This window comes from Gekko japonicus, unplaced genomic scaffold, assembly GCF_001447785.1.
Source record: "Gekko japonicus isolate JY-2015 unplaced genomic scaffold, Gekko_japonicus_V1.1 scaffold4015, whole genome shotgun sequence".
NCBI classification, from domain to species: Eukaryota; Metazoa; Chordata; class Lepidosauria; order Squamata; family Gekkonidae; genus Gekko; species Gekko japonicus.
This window is the reverse complement of record NW_015165949.1, coordinates 37,737-58,992: the sequence shown is the minus strand read 5'-3', so window position 1 is coordinate 58,992 and position 21,256 is coordinate 37,737. Positions and strand designations below refer to the sequence as shown.

General features: G+C 40.1%; 1 protein-coding gene across 1 annotated transcript; it reads left to right on the top strand.

Moving 5' to 3' along the window:
• The first annotated feature begins 5,495 nt into the window (after positions 1 to 5,495).
• On the top strand, positions 5,496 to 17,407 carry GJA1 (gap junction protein alpha 1). The gene is made up of 2 exons (XM_015411458.1): positions 5,496 to 5,546; positions 15,942 to 17,407. Exon 2 carries the CDS (start codon positions 15,958 to 15,960, stop codon positions 17,104 to 17,106), a length of 1,149 nt encoding a protein of 382 aa, XP_015266944.1. The 5' UTR covers positions 5,496 to 5,546; positions 15,942 to 15,957; the 3' UTR covers positions 17,107 to 17,407.
• Positions 17,408 to 21,256: the final 3,849 nt, after the last annotated feature.

The following is a 21,256-nucleotide window of genomic DNA, read 5'->3' as shown; positions in this document are numbered from 1 at the left end:
CTGAGAAATAACAGCAAGAATCTATAAGAATATTTCGCCCAACCTCCAAATGTTGTTTGCTTTTGTTATAGAAAAATATTTTAGTATGGAATTTTGAAATAATAAAGCAAAGCTTCATCTGGAAATGAAATATAAGTCCTAGGGAACAGAAATCAGCAGTAAGCTCATCATTCTTGAATGGTAAAACTATCATAGGCCAGGTGAAATTGCTATAGTTTTACTAAATACTGGTACTCTTGCTAATTTAAGAAGTAAAATAGCTTTTTATAATGAAGTACATAAACAATGCAAATATTGTTAGAAAGCATACAGGGAAAATGTAAGACAGATAAAGCTGGCACAAGACACTATCTTAGGTCAGAAATAGTCTAGTATGTTAATGCATATAACTGGGAAAGTTTTGAGAACGGTAAGGTGTGAGACCCAGACCTCAAAACATGGACAACTTTTCTAAATGCAAACATTAGCACTACTGCCCAAGTCCTTCAAAGCTTTCATAGTATTAGATATACAACAGTGATACAACACTGATTACATCACTATCAGATTGGAGGGACATACAGGTTCCAGTCTTTCTACACTCGTCTAACATCATAGTAATCCTTCGGGATGTAAGATGCAGTTTCATCACCTTTAGATTTACAGGTGGCAATATTAAATTTATGACTGAATAATATAGTAGAGGCTAGAACCCACCTTGAGAGTATATTTTAAAGTTGATGACACTAACTCCTTTCTTAGTGCTTTAAACATGGAGCAGCAGTAGGATGGGTAGAATACAGAACTGGAAGCAGACATTCCCTGCTGCTGCTAGTGGTGTACTCTGTGAAGAAAGATGTTCTTATTCCTTTTAGTTTGCTGATCTCTTTATTGATGCAGAGGAACCCACAGAAGGGGGAGGTGGAAATCCCAAACCATTCCTCAAGATCTCTGTCTCCAGGATTCTCTAAATTCTCAGGGGCTAGAGCAGGCCAGTGCCCACTCACCATTAACTGATACTCAGCTGCTCTGTGCTGTCAATATCCCATCATTCTGCAGCATTTTCGGTCCTCCTCAAGCTGTTGCGGAGGGTAGTATTTTCTTTAATTAACAGATTTAACTCCCCAAACAACAAGCCTTGTCTGCAGGTGGCCTAGGTCTCCTGCTTTCATTAGCAGTGGTGCAGTTAGACAAGTTTTCTGTTGTTGTTTTTCAGTCACACAGTCGAGTCCGACTCTTCGCGACTTTAAGTTTAGAATCTACTTAATGGTGTTATGGGGCCCCTCCTTTAGATGGTAACCTATAATATCCCAGAGGCTAGCCCTGATGAACCACTGTTCATAATAGTGAGCCACCACTTTAGTGTTCAAAAGAACTGTGGGGGGGGGGGGGAATCCCATCTCCTTCTCCCTTTCTAGCCCCAGGCTATACAGGCTGCCAGGCAGGTGATTAACAGTGGCTTGGGGCCATGCTTGAAGCCCCAAGTCACTGCCAAAGACCCTCTAGGTAGCTGTCTTGGGGTGGCTTGGGCCTGAAAGTGTACACAGTGCAGGATTTTAGCTCCAAACCTTCTCCCTAGCCATCACCAGCCAGATGATCAGGGGTCACTTAGAGACGAACGTTGCACATTTTCAGTCTCATCCACCATGGAAGATCCAATCCCCATTGCTCACCCACACAACTGCCCATGTTATACTTCTTTCCAACCCCACCCACTTGTCTCCACTCACTACTTGGTACCAACCTCTATTTTTTATAATACTTCTTTGTAGGAATCTTGGGTTGCTAGGCCAAGATATTGGCCAGGATTTTGCATAACATCTGCATATTTGCAGATATCTGTATGCGTGCAGATATCCCTTGTTACTTGGGGAGAGAGGATTAGCTCTGAAATTTAATTAAAACTTTTCAGATCTCCCTGAAACTTCTACCCCATGCCAGGTTGCTTCATCTTGTAGATTTTTTGATCCACCAAGCAATGGCAAGTTAGAAATTCAGCATGTGATGAAGCGTGCCTTCAACTTTGAACATGCTTTGAAATTCATCAGCTTAAAAAAAAAAGGATGTCTAATAAGACATAAATTTTGACTTTATATTAAATAGTGTGGGACAGCCTTCATTGGCATTCACTGTTACCTCTGAAAGTAAAACCAGAAAGGTAAGTCATATTACTGCCTCCATGTGTGGATTGCTGCCTCGTAAAAGTACAAGAGGTTGTTCATCTTGAATGAGCACCGTCAGGGTTACGGTCTTTAATGAGCCTTCTAAAACCCAGCAGTAGAGCAAGAATTCTCAGCTGTCAAAATATAGAAACCTCACTGAACAATTGTCTTGGGGAGCTGTCCAAACACTGAGAGCCACTAGAATATCTGTTATGCCTTTCAAGGGGTTGCCCAGTGCTTAAAGGAGTGCAGGGTACAAAGCAGCTCAACATGGCTCAAGTAAGTGTAAAGAGGCTCTATCCTAAGGTAAGATTAGATTAGTCTAAGCCATATCACCCTGACCTGGATGGCCCAGGCTAGCCCGATCTTGTCAGATCTCAAAAGCTAAGCTGGGTCAACCCAGTGTTTGAATGGGAGACCATCGAGGAATTTTAGGGTCACTATGCAGAGGATTCTATTGAATTATGGTGCTGGAGGTGTTCCTCTTGAGAGTCCCTTGGACTGCAAAGAGATCAAATCAGTCAATCCTAAAAGAAATTAATCCTGACTGTTCCCTGGAAGGCCAGATACCTAAGCTGAAGCTCAAATACTTTGGCCACCAAATGAGAAGGGAGCCCTCACTGGAGAAGACCCTGATGCTGGGAAAGATAGAAAGAAAAAGAAGAAGGGGATGGCAAAGGATGAGATGGTTAGACAGTGTTATCGATGCATCTAACATGAAATTAAGCAAACTCCGGAGCACAACGGAAGACAGCAGGGCCTGGCGTGATGTGGTCCATGGAGCTGCAAAGAGTCAGACTTGACTGTGCAACTGAACAACAACAAGAACAAATGCAGAGGCAGGCAATGGTAAACCACCTCTGCTTAATCACTTGCCTTGAAAACCCTATGGGGGTGCCATAAAGCGGCTGCAACTTGACAGCACTTCACACATAACACACAAGCCATACCAGGGCCTCTGACTATGGCTCAAACTACCCGTGTTGCACTGCGAGGGCTCAGCATTTAATCTGAATGATGCTCAACCAGTGCAAAGTAATTATATGAGCTTAGTTAGCATACCAGCATGATACTTACAAGGGTTACAGATCCCTAGCTACAGAACTAAGCATGTGAAGCTCTTTTGCATGGACTGAAATGGGACTACTGGGCTTGGGGTCACATGAGGAACCTTGCCAGCCTCACATTTAAATCCAAAATAAGTGGCTGGCAAGGGGACAACTGAGTATCTACAGTGTAACAGGTAGTTTGGCACTGCCACAGGTTTTTCTGAATGGGTTTCTAAGAAGGAATTATTCTATAAAGATTTACAAGGGATTGGCTCAGGTTCTGTACAGAACAAGTAGAATGTTTGTGTTTTCTAACCCTCAGAAATAAGAAAGATCTGCTTTGTGTTTTGTTCTGAGGTGGAATGCAACATTGGTGTTCCTGCAGACCCTTCACACAAACACGCACGCACACACACACAACCCTAATTGCTGCCATTAGAGCTTAAATCAATTTGCATCCGTAAATCTTCCCAGAATTCTCCTTTGCAAATCTTGATAGGGAATATTTTCTTTGGATTTTCACTTAATGTTTTGTGTTTGACTACATTTAATAGCTTTAGTGCCTGACAGTTTGACAGCTGCTGTGAAGTAATATCTAGTATTTAACAGAGAACAAGGAATAGTATGTAATATTTGATGGTATATAACACTTGATATCTTACACAATTTCATTTTAACCACTTTAAAAATTAAAACAATTAACAGTTGCCAGCAAGACACCTGAATTTCAAAATGTAAGGTAAAGTTTTGTACCCAGAGCTCAAATTCTAATTTTGCATTTCAGTGTTGCCAGACTTTGAATATTTGTTTCAATGTCAGCTGTGGCAGAAGTCACTCTGCAAGGGAATGGGATGCTTTCTTCTTGCTATAACAGGAATGCAATACTTGCACTTGCCATTCTTCATTGTTAGACTGATGCAATATATCCCTCTCATAAGCTGCAGTGACAATGGCAGAAAATGCACTTTGAGTGATGTGAATGAGAAAAGACCAAATGACCAATAAGTGGTTAAGGAAGCAGAAACTAAGGTGTATTTGAGGCCTATAACCATCATTTCCTAAAGTACAACAAATTTAGAGTCCAATTGGATCTATTTTCTAAAGTATTCATTTATAAACCTGTCAGCATCAATTTTGAAAGCAGACCATAAGATGAAGAGGCAATTTTTAAATTCACCAATTTGCTGATTGCAGAACAAGGAAATAGGTTCCCCTTACATATAAGATATATTTTCCTCTTGAGGACTGTCCACCCTGTCCTGTACCTTTCAACATGTTAGGTGTGCTTAGTATTAGCTCACAAGACTTTCAGTACTTCCGATGAGGCTGCTCACACTTAAAACTGCTGCTGAATTACGTGAGAAACCTTGTGTTTATAACAGCAGTTGGCTATCCCATCCCAAAGTGACTTCCAAAAGGAAGGCGGGTGTTTGTTTTCTCACTGGCTGCAAAGCAAGTTTGTTTGTTTGCTGCCCCCAGAAGATTTAGAAAAGCCACTTTGAAAATGTAACGAGAATTGTGCAATTGTGCAAAGTTCACGGTGAAACCTAGCAGATGTGTATGACCGCACAAAATAACAGACAAGGAAGGCTCAAAATCTATTATCTCCACCTACACACGTGAGGAATGTTTCCTTCCACATAGTTTTGTACCTTGCTGCGTCTGACTGCAAACTTTTGTCCCCTCTTCAGAGTGAAACACCTTAAACCATACAGAGACCCAGTGTCTGGGGGCACTGCTTCTGGTGAGGATCCCCAGATGGCTCTTTGGTATAAACTTTTGCAGCCAGCATCTGGTTAAATCAACATCGGCTCATCACCAGCCCATGGTAACTTAATGAGACTGACAAACCACAGTAAATGAATGTGTCACTTTCCTACGGCAAGACGTCTTTGGGAAAATTCCCATTCAGGATTCTTTCATGTAACCCCCAGCTTTTTGAAAGTTATGTGCTTACATCAACCACTTTGAGTCTCAGTACTCGCTCTGCCTTTCTCCTTTTTCCATACCGTCTGCTTCTTCGGTATCCTCTGTCTTCCCTCCTCCCCACTCCTTGGCAGCCCCTCCTCTCACTCCTCCTTCTCCCCTCCTCCCTCACAGTGAGTGGCTTGAAAACTTTTTAAAAGCTCTCACATCGCTTCAAGTTAGAAAAAAAGAGGGTGTCTTTTTTTTAACAAGTTCTCAGCACTTTTCTTTCAGGAAAGGAGGAAGGAAAGACACACGAAAACAAAAGAGCAGGAGACTTTTAAAGTTTAAATAGGCAGGTCTGAGTGCCTGAAGTAGTTCTTGCATTTGAGTTTTAACCCCCTGAGGAACAGAAGCACTTGTTTTACTTTCTTCACTGCTGACTATTAAGGTAAGAATGGATTTTTTTCCCCCACTTCTGAATTAATTCCAAGTAAATCTTTTCAGAAAATTGCAGTTACCTCTAACTTGAACACTAAGAGTACATTTTAAGTTTTCCAGTCACTAGTATATTGTTCTTGTGGATGTCTGATTTGCTTCTTGTACAATTTAAAGGTTATCAGGAAATTTCAGTTTTCAGCTGCTTGAGTTGCTTAGCTTCCACTATGTAAAATATCATTTACTGGGTTTTTTTTAATATGCCAAGCAAGCTTGTTTAATTGCTTTAAAAAAATAACAATAGAATTATTTTTCCATAGAAAAGAAATGTTCCGCTTTAGGAAAAGCTAACCAAGGCACACTGCAACAGTACACTGGAAACTCTCACTCTGAAAAAGATCAAAGAAGTTCATAACAACCTCTACCATGAACACATACACGCATTTTGCTTTCATATAGAAATCCTGACTGGTGTTTAATAGTTCTTACAAAGCAAAGTCTTTAATTGGTTGCTTTGTTCAGATGCTGCTTCTGCTGCAATTGCTCCTAATCAAGTGACTTTCACGTGGCCTTTCTGAACTTTTTCCTCCTTTTTTGATAACAGGTCCAGGCCAATGTTTCCTCTAAGCTGAGTTAGTGTGAGCTAGCTCACAGTTTCTTAGCCTTGGGGTCACACATTTTTGTCTTAGCTCAGGAAGGATGGCTCCAGAGCAAACTAATTTATGCAGTAGCCAAATTGCTTGCTCACAACTTTAATGCCAGTAGCTCACAAAGTAGAATTTCTGCTCACAAGACTCCACAGCTTAGAGAGAGCATTGGTCCAGGCCTTTGTTGGTAATTTGTAAGCCTTTCTATGTGTACTTACCCTGAATTAGCAACCCCAGATGTTGCTTGTGCAACATGAAAGAATCTGATGCTTTTCATCATGCTTACAATGCCTGTGAAAACTTTGAGTTGCGTGTTGACTGAGTTTGTCTGACTTTCAGTTCCTGTCTGTGTCAATATCCAGTTACTTCAGTCTGATTCAAAAAACACAGTTTAGGTCTGGAAAGCTGGTTTTCTTCTGAAAGCACAGGAAAGTCTCTCAGATTCCTTCATTGATTTCCTATAGCTAGTGTTGACTAGGATTCCAGAAACTGGGTGCTGGGGGGAGGAATGCAGGAGGATTCAGTGGGAATTCTTTTTGGGGGGAGGGAAATACCCACCTGCTTTTTATTGGGCAACCTTAATATTCCAAGCCCAGTTTCACACCTTTCATCCAGGTTCTGTCCTAGTGTGCTTGGCTAGTCCTAAGGTCTAAAGCACCAAGTTTTAGAAAGAGAAGAATGTTCATAGAGAGCTCTGTATAATATAGCCAACAAGGTCAGCCAGTGGAAGAACACATCTCTCTGATTTCAGCATGTGTTTGCATCTGGGGAGGGGGGAGGGAATGCCTTGCCCTGGTCCTTTTTTCAGCCATATTAACATCTGGACTTCAGAAGCCTCCACACTTTGAAATGTTTACTGCAGTATTTGCTGGAAAAAAGAACCCTTCAGAGTTAAACACTGGCACTGACCCATGATACCTATCTAGAATACTAATAGGAGAAGAGTGAACAGGCAGAGTTCAAATGAGGAAAGGGGGGGAAATACAGTGGAATTGATCTACACCAAAAATAAGTGTACATCATACCAATGGGGGGGGAGCATATAGAACAAACATTATTAAGTTTTGCAGCACTCCCACATGCAAAAATACTTTACCATTTGTATCTCATTCACCATCCTGAAAAACTGTAGGGTTCATATTCTCTTTTTTGGACTGGCAAGTGAGACTTAACTTATGCAAGGAAATGAGGTTTGGAGCCACCTCAGTTGCATCTAAAGAATGTTTAATCAACAAGTTCTTTTTACAGTGATCAGTGTAATACTTCATACTAAGTGAATCTAAGAACTGCAGTTGAAGTAAGTCCCACAAAGCTCAATGCTTTATATAAAATCGCTTCTGATTGAATATGCATGGGATCACGCTATATGTCACACAACTCAAAATGCAGTGATCTATCCAGCAGACAATAATTCCCTTACCTGTCTTGAAAAGTGAGCTGTGCTTGGTCTTACACCCAAATGCTTGTTGGGGTTGAGTAGAAAAGCCCTTGGATACATGATATCTGCTTGTTGCTGAGTAGCACTCCTGACTGAACAAATAATATTGGCCCTCTGAAGCATGTTTAAACTAGCCTTTCTGCTACGTTCTGTGTAGGCATTTTAAGTACTATTCATTGGCTTCGATATTAACTTGACTACAGGTTCCAATTGGAGTAGTTTATCCTGCTTTTCTTAGTGTCTGATTATCTTTGCTTATGACAAGCTGTATGCTTATGCATTAGTCTTTAAGGTGTCACAGGACTCTGTCAATCTTACCTTTTTGTAAAAGTCTGTAAAGTAAAATTAGTCTGACCTCAACTATGAGAGACATACTTTAGGGGCTAGATAGAGAAACAGTTTACCCTCCCCACTTCCCCACACACTGATTCAGAGCTTCACTTTCAGCCCCTTTAGCCCTTTGGTTCTCCACTACTCTCATTGACAGTGAATTCACAGCTTGGCCAAACAGAAGTAAAAGTTTGTGGAAGATCATAACGGTTGAAAAGCAATACTGGATTCTTTTTTGTAATCCAGGTAACAGAATATTTAAGATAGCCCTTCTTGCTTGCATCTGAAATTCCCTGCTAGTTTTCTCAAGAAACTTTAGATTTCTTCTCATGAGAGCTTTTGCTTCACATCCACATTTGTCCACAGTCCTAAATCACCTACTTATTCCTCTTCTTACCTGCTATATATATTATGTATTTTTTATTCCCTGGAAAATGTCCAAAGTAACACATGCTTGAATATTGCTCAGATTCTGACAGGAAGCTTTTTGGAAGCCTTGGTTTAACAGGCTTTTCATTCAGGATTCTATGTGAACCCAAGACTTAGGTAAATGTCTTTGCCTAATTGCAATAGGCATATCTAACTCCACAATACATTCCCATAGGAGTCTATGGTAAATGCTTACCTATAAATTTCTGACATGGCACTCTGTTACCATAGACACACTGGGGCAGTGGGGCTGCCTGAAAAACATGAACCCCACAGTATACAGCACAGCTTTCTTTTTAAAGTGCTCCATTTCTTCAGGTGTGACTTGCATGTCATTTTTTTTCTTGCATCTGGTCATCTAAAAATGCTAATAAAATAACACTGTTGTTCCTATCCCCCCTGTTTGTTGACAGGCTCTCTTTTTATCAAGAAACACTGTGAAGAACAGCTCCATTAGCAGATGAAATCCATTGTTTTTATCATACCTGATCCCAAAATATCATTTATACAGGGTGCTTCAGAATTCAAACATAACAAACCCACCCAATCTGCTTGAATGCATAGTCCCTTCTGTATTCGGCTGTTAAAGTAGCTAGCATACATGCCTTTGAAGGAGGAAGATACACAAGAACATTATACAAGCTATATGTTCTGCTGTAGCCTATGTAACTTTGCTTTGCCCACTTTCTAGATGTGTTAACTATTATTGTCAGCTTAGTGAAGAACTGACTAAACATTCAGCATGGAATCATCACATCTGAAACAGTCTAAACTGGTACCCTGGGGTTGCCAGGTCCCCCTGTCGACCAGCAGGTATAGAGTTTCCAGCTCCAGGTCAGGAAACTCCTGGAGTTTTGGAAGTGGAGCCTGGGGAAGACAGGGAACTCAGTGGGGCACAATGCCAAATATTCCAGTTTTCCAGGGAACTGATCTTTGTAGTCTGGAGATGAGCTATAATCCCAGGGGATCCCCAGGTCCCGCCTGAAGGTTGGCATCCCTAACCCTGGCAGCCACTCCTCATATCTTGGGGAACAGTCCAGTGTTAGCAGTGTTTGCACTTGGCTTGTCAAAGTGAGACAAGGTTTGTCTCAGAAAGGAAAAGGACTTTGCATTTTCCATAGACCATTCTTCCAGTCATTTTTGTACAAACCAGAGCACTGAACCTGAAGCACAGGGAATTCCTGTAGTTTGAGAGGCTAGCCGTGTTGGTCTGCAGTAGAATACATTTGAGTCCAGAAACCTTAAAAACCAACAAGATTTTCAGGGTATAAGCTTTTGAGAGTCAAAGCTCCTTTTGTCAGACAAAGAGAACTTCTGTAGAAACCCATGCAAAATCTTCTTTGCCCACTAGACAGAATACGACAAACACAAACAGAAAAAACAGAATTCTACCACTGTATCTCCTACATTGCTGTGATAGTGGTTCCAATAATTTTTTTTAAACAAATGGGTCTCTGAAACGTAGACATTTCCCAACCTGAATCTGACAACCCTCCCCCCTGCCCGTGGCCAGGGTGGACCTGGCAACCCTACTCAGTTCTGAGGGAATTTTCACATAGAGGATAAATGGGGAAATTGTTGAAGGCTTCCTTGGACCACACCTAAGTGGATGGGCTAGGATGTGCCAGCTGTGACACCAACGTAATGACATGACTTTGTGCCATTACCATGGTAAAATATATATAAGCATCATAGATGCATAGTTACATTTGTCAGCCTAAATGTTGGGGATCAGAGTATTTTTTTTAACATTAAATGTTCTACAGAGGAAATATAAAAATGAAAACAGAGATTCATATTATTCCATGACACTGTATTTGGTAGAAGAAGACATATGCAGAAATCACCCCAGGCATTATATTCTTTCAGATTAATTTTCTGAAAACACAACTATCACATCATGGCAAGAATGTTCCCTGCAATTTTGAGTTTCCAAATCTATAAGCATCATGTCATTCACATCAATTAAATCCATTCAAAACTACTGAACTCCTTTTACATTCATGGCTTAAGAAGCAAAGCAGTCAAGCATCTTGTTGAAACAAGTTGTACAGCACAAATTTATGTGTTTTTACCCTAAAGTAAATCTTACTATATTCTGTGGAGCTTACTTCTTGGTAAACAGGCACAGAATTTCAGCTGTACTCCTAACCAAGCAGTCATAAGGATTGCCACTTGAGTTTTCTGTCTTGTTACATTGATCGTCTACCAGCTGTACTTATAATAGTTCTCTAATAGAAAATGTTTCCAAGGTTAACAAAAATAATTATGGGGGAACATGAACCACACAGACTTTAAATAGCATAATCTTTGTCCAGATACCCAGCATTATATGGTTATGAAATTTTACTCTAGCTGAGGGACATAATTTACATACAGTTATCTGGAATTAACATGTGTATTTTCTTCATTCGAGACTGGATTAGGTTATTACTTGCATGAGTGAAACAGCTGCCACAGATCAAATGTCAAATGTCATCAAATGTTTTCAGATCACTTGACATGATTTTGAACACACACACACACAAAATTACATTCCGCTCTAAGTCACTGAGTACTGAGTGGTGATGAGATGTCCAGTCATGAGTATACATGTATGAGTCATTCCTAAGTCACTTTAATTTCCATGATTTAAGCATTCTAACAAGTATATTTAAATCTTCAGTCTCATTTCCAGTCATTTAAGCATACTTATTCAGAGATTCCTTAAAATTAAGAGAACTATTTCCAGGTGGACATGTTTAGCACTTGTGTCAGCATAGCACCTTCTGTAACATATACATAATAAATCATAGGGCAAAATAAATCAGAATATTTTTAAATTAAATATTGGAGGTCTGGGCAAATTAGGATACTATAGAGTTTTTTAATCTGTATAAAATAAATAGTTGAGTCCCTGTCTATTATGCTTCCCCCAAAGCAAACTGAGAAGTAGCACTGAAACTTTTAAAATCTAGTAAAAAAGGTGCTAAAACGTCAACTTTTCTCTAAATGTATTTAAGATAAATATATTAGTTTATTTCCCTGATGCCATAAAATATTGTCATTCAAATAAACCCATACTGACCATTGAAACAAACAGTATCTCTAGTCTGTTCTCATTAAAACTGTATTTCTTTAACAGTTGTCTACTGTGTGCTGATAGAGCTAAGAATGCTTTGTGAGTGATTTTTTAAAAATATATTTGTTTCTTAGAACTGTATGAATAATTCAAGCAAGGAATGCTTCCTCCTGAAATAAATATAGCCAGGAAATAATGAATTTTGCCTGTTAAAACAAATTTAAAAATTGATGCTAAATTGAAAAGAAATATTGCTGACGTGGAATTAAACAGATAAGGCTTGGTGTATATCTCCTTATATTAATGGAACAGAGTGGAATGTAATTAAAAGCAAATAATCTAAAACTCCTCAGGAATAATACTTCCTTTGTTTTCAATCATACTTTCAATCTGAAATAACATTATACTGTAAAGAAATACGCTGAGCCTGAAGGGAATTTTGATAATGGCACATTTTAAAATCATCAGCAAAGCAGTTAATGAAATCAAGAAGCTATTATTTGAGAGGAAAGGCTCCCCCCCCCCACCCCAATAGGGCACAGAGAAAGGTAGCTTTTCAAAGAAAACTTCCATGACTTCCTATTTTATTCCTTGTGGCTTTAAAATCTACTTGGTATTCACATATGGTTTTGTCTAGCAATGGCAATCCACCTATGGAAACTTCAACACACAAATTGTCCTTTGGGATGCAACCCTAGTAGTGGAAAGTGTCGTCAAGTTGCAGATGACTTATGGTGACCCTGTAAGGTATTCAAGGCAAGAGACAAAGAGAGGTGGTTTGCCATTGCCTGCCTGCGCATAGCAACCTTGGTCTTTCTTGGTGTTCTCCCATCCAAGTACTAACCAGGGCTAACCCTGTTTAGCTTATGATATTTGATAAGGTCATGCTAGCCTGGGCCATCCAGGTCAGGGCAGATGTTAGTCTACAGGAACGAAATGGTATGTGGTGGTGGGGAGAATATAGCACCCCAGGCTACAATCTATTGTCTCCAAACATTTCTTTGGATAGTGAAGATTCTGATATTAGGCACAAGCACTCAATACTTTCAAAGCCAAAAAACCTGCAGCAACTATCTGTTTGGGCAGGGAGATCATCAAAGTTCACTATATGCACATAGCACAATGCTATATGGGAGGGTCTCTGAGCTGGAGCCAAGGTCTTCATCAGACTCCATGATCTAAAAGTGGCATTCTCACAGTCATACTTTGACACCATAGCTCTGTAGAAGAACATGTGCATTACAAGAAGTAGTGTTGCCAATCTCCAGGTGGGATCTGGAGATCTCCCAGAATTATAAGTGATCTCCAGATGACAGAGATCAGTCCCCTTAGATAAAACAGTTGCTTTGGAGGGTGGACACATTACAACCCATTCTTCCCAGGCACTGTCCCCAAATCTTCAGAAATTTCACAACCTGGGTTTGGCAACCCTATGAAGTAGGTCCCAGGTCCCATCCTTGGGATCTCAGGCAGCAAGACTTAAAAAGAATCCTGCCTGGGCACAGAGCATGCAGCTTCATATGACAGGTTTCTAGACAAATGTAGCTAACTTTTCATTCTAACACCTAAGTGACAGTAAGAGTATCTTCAAGAATACAAGGACTGCCACTATTTTACTGGTACTTTTTTACTCGCTCAGAACAGATGAAGAGCTTGGGGGTGCTCATGGACCCTGCCTTGCTGTTTGAAAAGCAGGTTGACATGGTGGCCAGGCACTAGAGTAATCAACTCTGGTTTGGGGAAATTCCTGGAGGTTTGGGTGGTGCCTTGGGAAGATGGTGTTTGGGGAAAGGAGGAAGCTCAGCAGGGACGCAATGTCACTCTAGTCCTTCAGTTTTTCATAGAGTCTATAATATACCACAGAATCTCTCCTCTGTTGTCTTTTCATCCAGAGGAACTGTTCTTTCATCCTGAGGAACTGTAGTCTGGAAGTAAGGGCTAACTCCAGGAGAACCCCAGGTTCTACCTGGAGGCTGGCAATCCTACCAGGCATGCCTTCTGCATCTAGTTCGCCAGCTGTTTTGTTGCCTAGACTCAGACAATCTGGCCACACTGATCCATGCTTCTGTAACCTCATGGCTGAATTATTGCAATAGGCACTACATGTGGCTGCCCTTCAAGACAACCTGGAAACTACAACTAGTCCAGAATATGGCAGCCTGACTATTATCAACAGCTAGTCACTGGGAACATATGTTGCCCATTTTGAAACAGCTACATTGGCTGCCATTGCCAATCTGTTTTGCAATTCACTTCAAGGTGCTGTTTACCTGCCATGATCTGGGATCCAAATATTCAAAGGATCATCTCCTTCCATATGCCCTTGTGTACCAACTATGGTCTTTTAGCAACCATCTCTTGACTATCCCACCATTTCGGGTGGTCCGTCTGGCATCAATCAGGGCATGGGCCTTCTTAATAATGACTCCTGCTCTATGGAATGAGCTCCCTGAAGAGGGGAGCCCCCTTCTTAGGGATCTTCAGGAGGTGCTACAAGGTATTGGCTTGCTAGGACTTTAGAAGAGGTTTGAATGGTAGGCATCTTTAAGGAAGAGGTGGGTGGGGAGAGATTTAGCATTGGCTATTTTATTTTGGCTTTAACTGAAAATGTTTTTAATCTGTTATTAGAAGCCACCTTGAACCATGAGAAAAGGCAGGTGATAAATGTTTCAATAAATAAATGACAGTATGAAACCTAATGTTCTCTACCATCTGGAATATTAGTTGAGACCTAGAAAGACTGGGTTTGAATCTCTATTCAGCTTTCTGCAATTTACTGTCTCTTATTTTCAATCTCAGTTTGAGAATAATACTAGCCTACCATAGGACTGGTAAAAAGAAATCTTTTGGGGGGAAGGGTAAGATAATATTTGAATGTACAGCTAAAATGTGATTTTATAGATCTAAAAGACAGATTCATTTGGCTATTGTTTAGTACAGAAAAGCCAATGATTGATATGTATGCTAAACCCTTTCTAATGGTTAACCTAGATTTGTTTTCTGGAAGCAACTATCCTAAGATCTTTCTTCATTGAAATGTTACCATTCAGATTCCTCAGGTTTTCATAGTGATACTTAACACTCATGTTTAACTGGACTATAGTTTAGTAGCCTCCCTTCCTTTCTTCCCCCAGAAGGTTTTTTTTTTGAAGTCTGGAATATTTGTTCCTGAGGTTTTCTCCAATTTTTGATAAATTGATAATCTTGACAGTTTCATTTTATCGATATTAAAATAGCCACAGGAGAATTTTAAAGTAATCTAAAACTAACAACATTCAGAGTGTGTATGTGTGTGTTTCAGAGGTCATTTCGGGGGGGATCGTGGGGGAACGCAGTTCCCCCGGGTGAGGTGCGAGGGGGCGGGGCACTCGACAAAGCCCCGCCCCCTGATTCCAGTCGCCCCGCTTCTGGCCCTCATTCAGCCAGGAGGAGGCAGGAGAAGAGGGAGGGTAAGTTGCTTCCTCTTCCTTGGCGGGGCTTCCTCTCACTCCCGCCGGCCTTGCAGGTCCACCGCTGGGCCCCTGATGTCAGGGGGTGTGGCATATGCTAATGAGTTATGCTAATGAGTTCCCCTAGCTCTTTTTCTACGAAACGACCCCTGGTGTGTTTTAAAAAATAAAAAAAGCAAAATCTCCCAGATATGTATACACTCAGATTGGAAGTTCTGCAAAGATCTAGAGGTCCCTAAGTGTGAGGGTTCATGCTTCAAATAGTGATTTTATTTATTTATTTTATTGGACTTGTATCTCACCCTCCCGGCAAACAGGCTCAGGGTGGGTTCCAACAATATCAATACAATATACAATACAACTAAAACCACTTTAAAACAACAGATTAAAACAACACACGATTATAAAATACCATGTAAAATCTACTTAGATGTTTCAGCAATGAAAATGGGACAAGAGTGTGGGTTCCCAGATAGCTATTAAAATCCAGGCCACTGATGGAGGGGGGACCAAAAGCCTGGTGAAACCAAAAGAGCTCCATCTTACAGGCCCTGTGGAATTCCAGTAGAAATAGTCTAACAGACTTTGATTTTGATGTCTCTGTATTTTGGAAGCTGCAGAAAGTTTGCTTGCTACAAGTATTCTGGCTGTGAAATTTATTGCACTTCAAACAATTTGTTTTCACAAGGATTTAACCATGTAGCAACTACAAAAGTCATAATATTCTCCGCCCACTTTAATATCTAGTTATCTCAATTCATAATATGTTAGACAAGAATTATGTAGGCTACTAATCCAAAATCAATTGTGAGACTGCCCAATAAGAAGAGTCTCAGTCCCCAATACTCATATTTTAACAAAACCAAGGAATGACAGGCTGGAGTCCTATTGATAAATATGGTAGATTTTTTTTTTAACCTAGAAACAGTTAATGCAAGTAAATGTCATCATATCTTGCAGTTCATGTGTTAAGTGTGATAATTCATTATTTCCTTGGAACACCATTGTGCTGGCAGTCACTATTGCTTCATCTGTTTTTCTTGTATGTTTGTAGGTAGCAGCCAGTGAAGATGGGTGACTGGAGTGCTTTAGGAAGGCTTCTTGACAAAGTCCAAGCCTATTCTACAGCAGGAGGGAAGGTGTGGCTTTCTGTCCTTTTCATTTTCAGAATCTTGCTACTAGGGACAGCAGTGGAGTCTGCCTGGGGAGATGAGCAATCAGCGTTTCGATGCAATACCCAACAACCTGGTTGTGAGAACGTTTGCTATGACAAATCCTTCCCAATCTCTCACGTGCGGTTCTGGGTCCTGCAATTCATTTTTGTGTCTGTGCCAACCCTCCTGTACTTGGCACATGTCTTCTATGTGATGCGGAAAGAAGAAAAACTTAACAGGAAAGAAGAAGAGCTCAAGCTTGTCCAAAATGAGGGTGTGAATGTAGATATGCACCTCAAACAAATAGAAATTAAGAAATTCAAGTATGGGATTGAAGAACACGGCAAGGTCAAAATGCGTGGAGGACTGCTCCGCACCTACATCATCAGCATCATCTTCAAATCTATCTTTGAGGTGGCTTTCCTGCTCATACAGTGGTACGTTTATGGATTCACCCTGCAAGCCATTTATACTTGCGAACGAGTGCCATGCCCACACAAGGTGGATTGCTTCCTGTCCCGTCCCACAGAAAAAACCATCTTCATTATCTTCATGCTGGTGGTGTCTTTAGTCTCTCTCTCCTTGAACATCATTGAAATTTTTTACGTCACTTTCAAGAGCGTTAAGGATGGCATGAAGACAAAAAATGATCCTTTCTCTCCTAACAGCGGCTTGAGTCCCTCCAAGGAATGTGGATCCCCCAAATATGCATATTTCAATGGTTGTTCCTCTCCAACTGCCCCTTTGTCACCCATGTCTCCACCAGGATACAAACTTGTCACTGGAGACAGGAACAATTCCTCCTCTTGTCGTAACTACAATAAACAAGCCAGTGAACAAAACTGGGCAAATTACAGTGCTGAGCAGAACAGGATTGGACAGGCTGGGAGCACCATCTCCAACTCGCATGCCCAGCCATTTGAGTTTGCTGATGACCCCCAGAACAGTAAGAAAATGGATTCTGGGCACGAGCTACAACATCTCACTGTTGTGGACCAAAGGCCACCAAGCAGAGCCAGTAGTCGAGCCAGCAGCAGACCTCGACCTGATGATCTGGAAATCTAACCCTTTGTAGCCACAGTACTTATCACAACTATGCTATGAAATGCATTAGAAGATGCACATATGATTTCCATGCGGTTCCATTGGAGGTGGTACTTAATAGTCTCAGTCAGGAGATTTTAACAAACATAAAAAACTTGGGGAATTTTTTTAAAGTGGGAAGCTGGGGTGGTGTGGGGAAGTACAGCACATGTTGGTATTTAAAGTAGATGATTTAAAAATGTTTAAATGCTAATTTTTTTTAAAAAAAACTTAGTCAACACTACATTAGGGGGATTGGGGTTTGTTATTTGCTTTAGAAAGACTATAAATGAGTGGGAGTGTGTGTGTTTATAATATGCTGATTTTTCTAAAGAGTTTTGTTTTTGTTATACTAAAAACAAAAGTTAAATTGATTTTTTTTCCAAGATGAAATGGAGATGGTATTCTTTTACTAAAAACTGACAGTCTTACATCAGATTCTGATGATTTTCCTGTTAGAACATTCCATTGTTAAATTTTGCACTTTGAAGGAAAACTTCCTGGTATGGCCTTGTCAGTGACTATACAATTATGCAAGTATAATCTGTTTCCTTGAAATCAGTCAGCTACATTTCAGACAAGGCATACTTTGGCCATGTTTGCCTTATGATTCAAACAGATCTAATTCAGGGTGTAGAACAGAGTTCTTGTTCCTGTGCCATTGTTTTACCACCTCAGTGTCCTGCTGATCACATACAGCACTTGCCAATTGCTAGGAAACAGTTTGTCAGGTATGGTGTGAAGCTGGATAATCAAGCCATTTTTATTTAATATCATCACCTACATAGACTGCATATCTGTCCACAGTTAAGTCCCACTATTATTAGTGGCATTTGAACACTGTGATTAGAGTTATAGTCACTGGGTACAGTCCAGGATGATTAATTTGCTGGAAATTACTCCCATCAGAGTCTCTTGTGCATTGGGATGCATGCACAGAGCTCTGTCCATAAGAACCGTATCATTTACTTCAGTACTTTGAAATATGTACACCTCCACATCTTCAAGAGTATGAAGCACCCACTACGTACAATGAGCTTTCTACATAAATTTAGACACCTGCATCCATGGCACATTACTAGACTAGGCCAAGTGTATGGACTTGTGTGTTTCGTCAAAGGACAGGTATACATGGAGTTGAGAAGATATTAGTGAATGGTTCACTCTCACATGACTATACACACAAATACACATTCATGTGTCACTATGATGTTTACATTAAATGATTCCAATAAATATATCTTTTACCCATTTTTAACAATTGAAACAATATTTTGTATAGTCTGTAGCAGATGCTATAAATTTCTAAATGTAAGTACAATGATAAGATCCTGCAATTTTTGAAAAATTTCCCTATCAGTTCCAAAAAATGCCTAGTGTTGCTTGATTAAATTAAGAAGGAAAGTGTCTACTAGGCTACCTAGTCCATTTCTCTGACTTGTAATGACTTATGACTTATGCTTGAATAACATAAATGGTAGTACTGTGGTGGTGGTAGGGGGGTGTTAGCCTGCCAATAATGTGAGAGACTTGGGGACAATTTACACAACCACATTTATCCTGTAATAATTGCAGTTATCACATGATCATTCAAGGGTATGAAAAGATCATCATGGATTTTACATCAAGGACTGAGCAAAAAAAGCACTTGAAAACTGCAGCCTCAGACGATTGTGTGAATAGGACCCTAGAACAACTGCTTTGAGCTGTACTAATAATACATGTCTATGTCAGTTTTACAGTAGCAAGCACTTCTTGAGTGTGGTTCACATACAGATCAACTCAACTGTAACATGATGGTCTAATTCAGCTTTGATATTTCATTCCTTCTCAGTGACAGTTTTGATATTTGCACATAAATTTTGGGGAGTGCAAGTGAGGCTGAAAGAGTACAATTCTAATTTATTTGAAATATATTTGTTTTCAAACACAGTGCCTTTTACTTCAACACAATTCAACCAGGAGCACAGCCTGGTTTCATTTTGCAGCAGCACAGACTTAGGGATCTTATGATATGCTATACTAAGTCATTTGACATTCCATGTTAAAACTATTGTCAAGCTCATTGATTGCATGTATGCCGCCATAGTCCATCAAATCACTTTTTTTCTGGAGAACAAACTTTAGTCAATAAAGTTTTAATTTAGTATAAATCGGCTCGCCAATAGTCAGTTTGTGTGTCTGTGTAACTTTGCCATCATAGTATTTAAAAAAGCAATTTAAGATATTTTGTCAATGGTATTCCCTATGCTACAGAAGCATGAAATGTGAATTGTGGTGCTCAACTGAAGCCAATGCCTGTGGAGAAGGGCAGAGTTCCATGGCTCTGCATTGGTTTCCTGAGAAGTTCTATGCTCCTCAGTACTCCCAGCCAGAGAAGTTTTGTACAACCCTGTATAGCTCATATATACCAAAACACAACTTTCTATCCATTTCCTTCTGCTCTTTGAGCACCCCCTTGGAGCACATCTGAGTCTCAGATGGGGTGTTTGAGGGAGGGTGAAGGAAGTTGCAGTTACAATTTCAGGCTGCTGAACAAGAATGAGAACAAAGTTCTTATCTGAGGACTGGTGTCCTTTCATTATCCTTACTGGACCCTATGCATTCTGGAAACAAAGGATTGCTTCACAGGATCCAGAAGATGACAAAATGTGAACCCATATAGCAGCACTTCATTTTGATATATTCCAGGGTTCCCTAATATTTTGAGCTGAGAAGTAATTGCTCTACATGTCAGAATAATTGTGACCTGGCCTTTCTGTAGGCAGAACTCACACGTTTAACTTTTGGGTAGTTTTCTAAACAACTCATTTTATTGTCTTTCTGTGGCATATGATGATCTACAAGCATCCATAAGAAGCTGATACAGTGTTTGCTGCAGGTTGGCAGAACTATCTTGTTCCATACCAGAAAAGATCTGATGGACCCACTTTTTAAAAATGTGAATGTCCAGGAAACCATATGCCCCTCTTTTGAAATTCATTGTGGATTCTGAAAGCTCTAATGTCTCCTTCAGATGTAGCATGTTCTGGGGATTCTAGAGGTTTTTCAGTACAGTTTTGCAGATGCCTCCTAAAGCTATGTAGTATATTCACACCATGGTGGCAGAGGAGGATGCTGTAGCATGAGGCCTGTTGTGTTTAAAAAGCATCTAGAATGAAACAGTTATGTGACTGATTCCAGGAAGTCTTCAGAGCATTCTAGTATGACTTTACCTTGCCCAACCACAGATTCAAATGTGGCAAAGTTTGACAACATATATAGGAAGATCATTCTGCTGTAGAAAACTGCAATTCTGTCATTCCAATTTCAAGCTGGAAAGTAAAGCAGAGGAGCAATCAGGTGTGACCCAATATCTTTCACAGCCAGCATTGTAAAGTGGTAGCAAAGATATGGGTTCGACTAGATTGTCAAAGGTGCAGGCCATGAAATACTGGTAAGCTAGTTCCGGGTTGAGAAATACATGGAGATTTTGGGGTGGAACCTGAGAAGAAGGGGGGTTGGGGAGGGGAGGGACTTCAATGGGATTTAATACCATAGTGTCTACCCACCAAAGTGGCCATTTTCTCCAAGCAAACTGATCTCTGTCACCCAGAGATCAGTTGTAATCCCAGAAGATCTCCAGCCATCATCTGGAGGTTATTATATCAAACAAAGAAACACTGTGATAAAATTGACAATAACATTTAATAATTCCTATCAACATCAATTTGTCTATCAATTAAAACTTTTACAATATTGCTCAGGAATTTCTAACATGTTCAAGGAAAAGTCCAACATCCTCAATGAGCACCCGGTTATACACTCATTTCACCAGTTTTCCTCAGGAGTAATTGTATTTTGTTAGAAGGCGTCAGCCTCTTGATACAGCTTAACTTCTTTTTTTGCTTCCTTCAAATAGTTGCAGCTTAATGTCTTTTTTAATTTCTTTAGATTGTTGCAATTTAACTTCTTTTTTAATTTCCTCAAATTATCTTCCAGTTCCATTTCAAGTGTTTGAATTAGGAGCAAGCCAGTTAATTAATTTCTGATAGTAGCAACCAGTCCTCTTTTTTATCTGGCTAGAAACCTTCTTTTTTCAAATTGGCTGGCAAATGCTCTCTATCTCACATTGCTGGCTCAATTGCTCTCT

Coding starts and splice junctions, on each gene's coding strand:
- GJA1 (XM_015411458.1), top strand. CDS start 15,958: ATGGGTGACTGGAGTGCTTTAGGAAGGCTTCTTGACAAAGTCCAAGCC.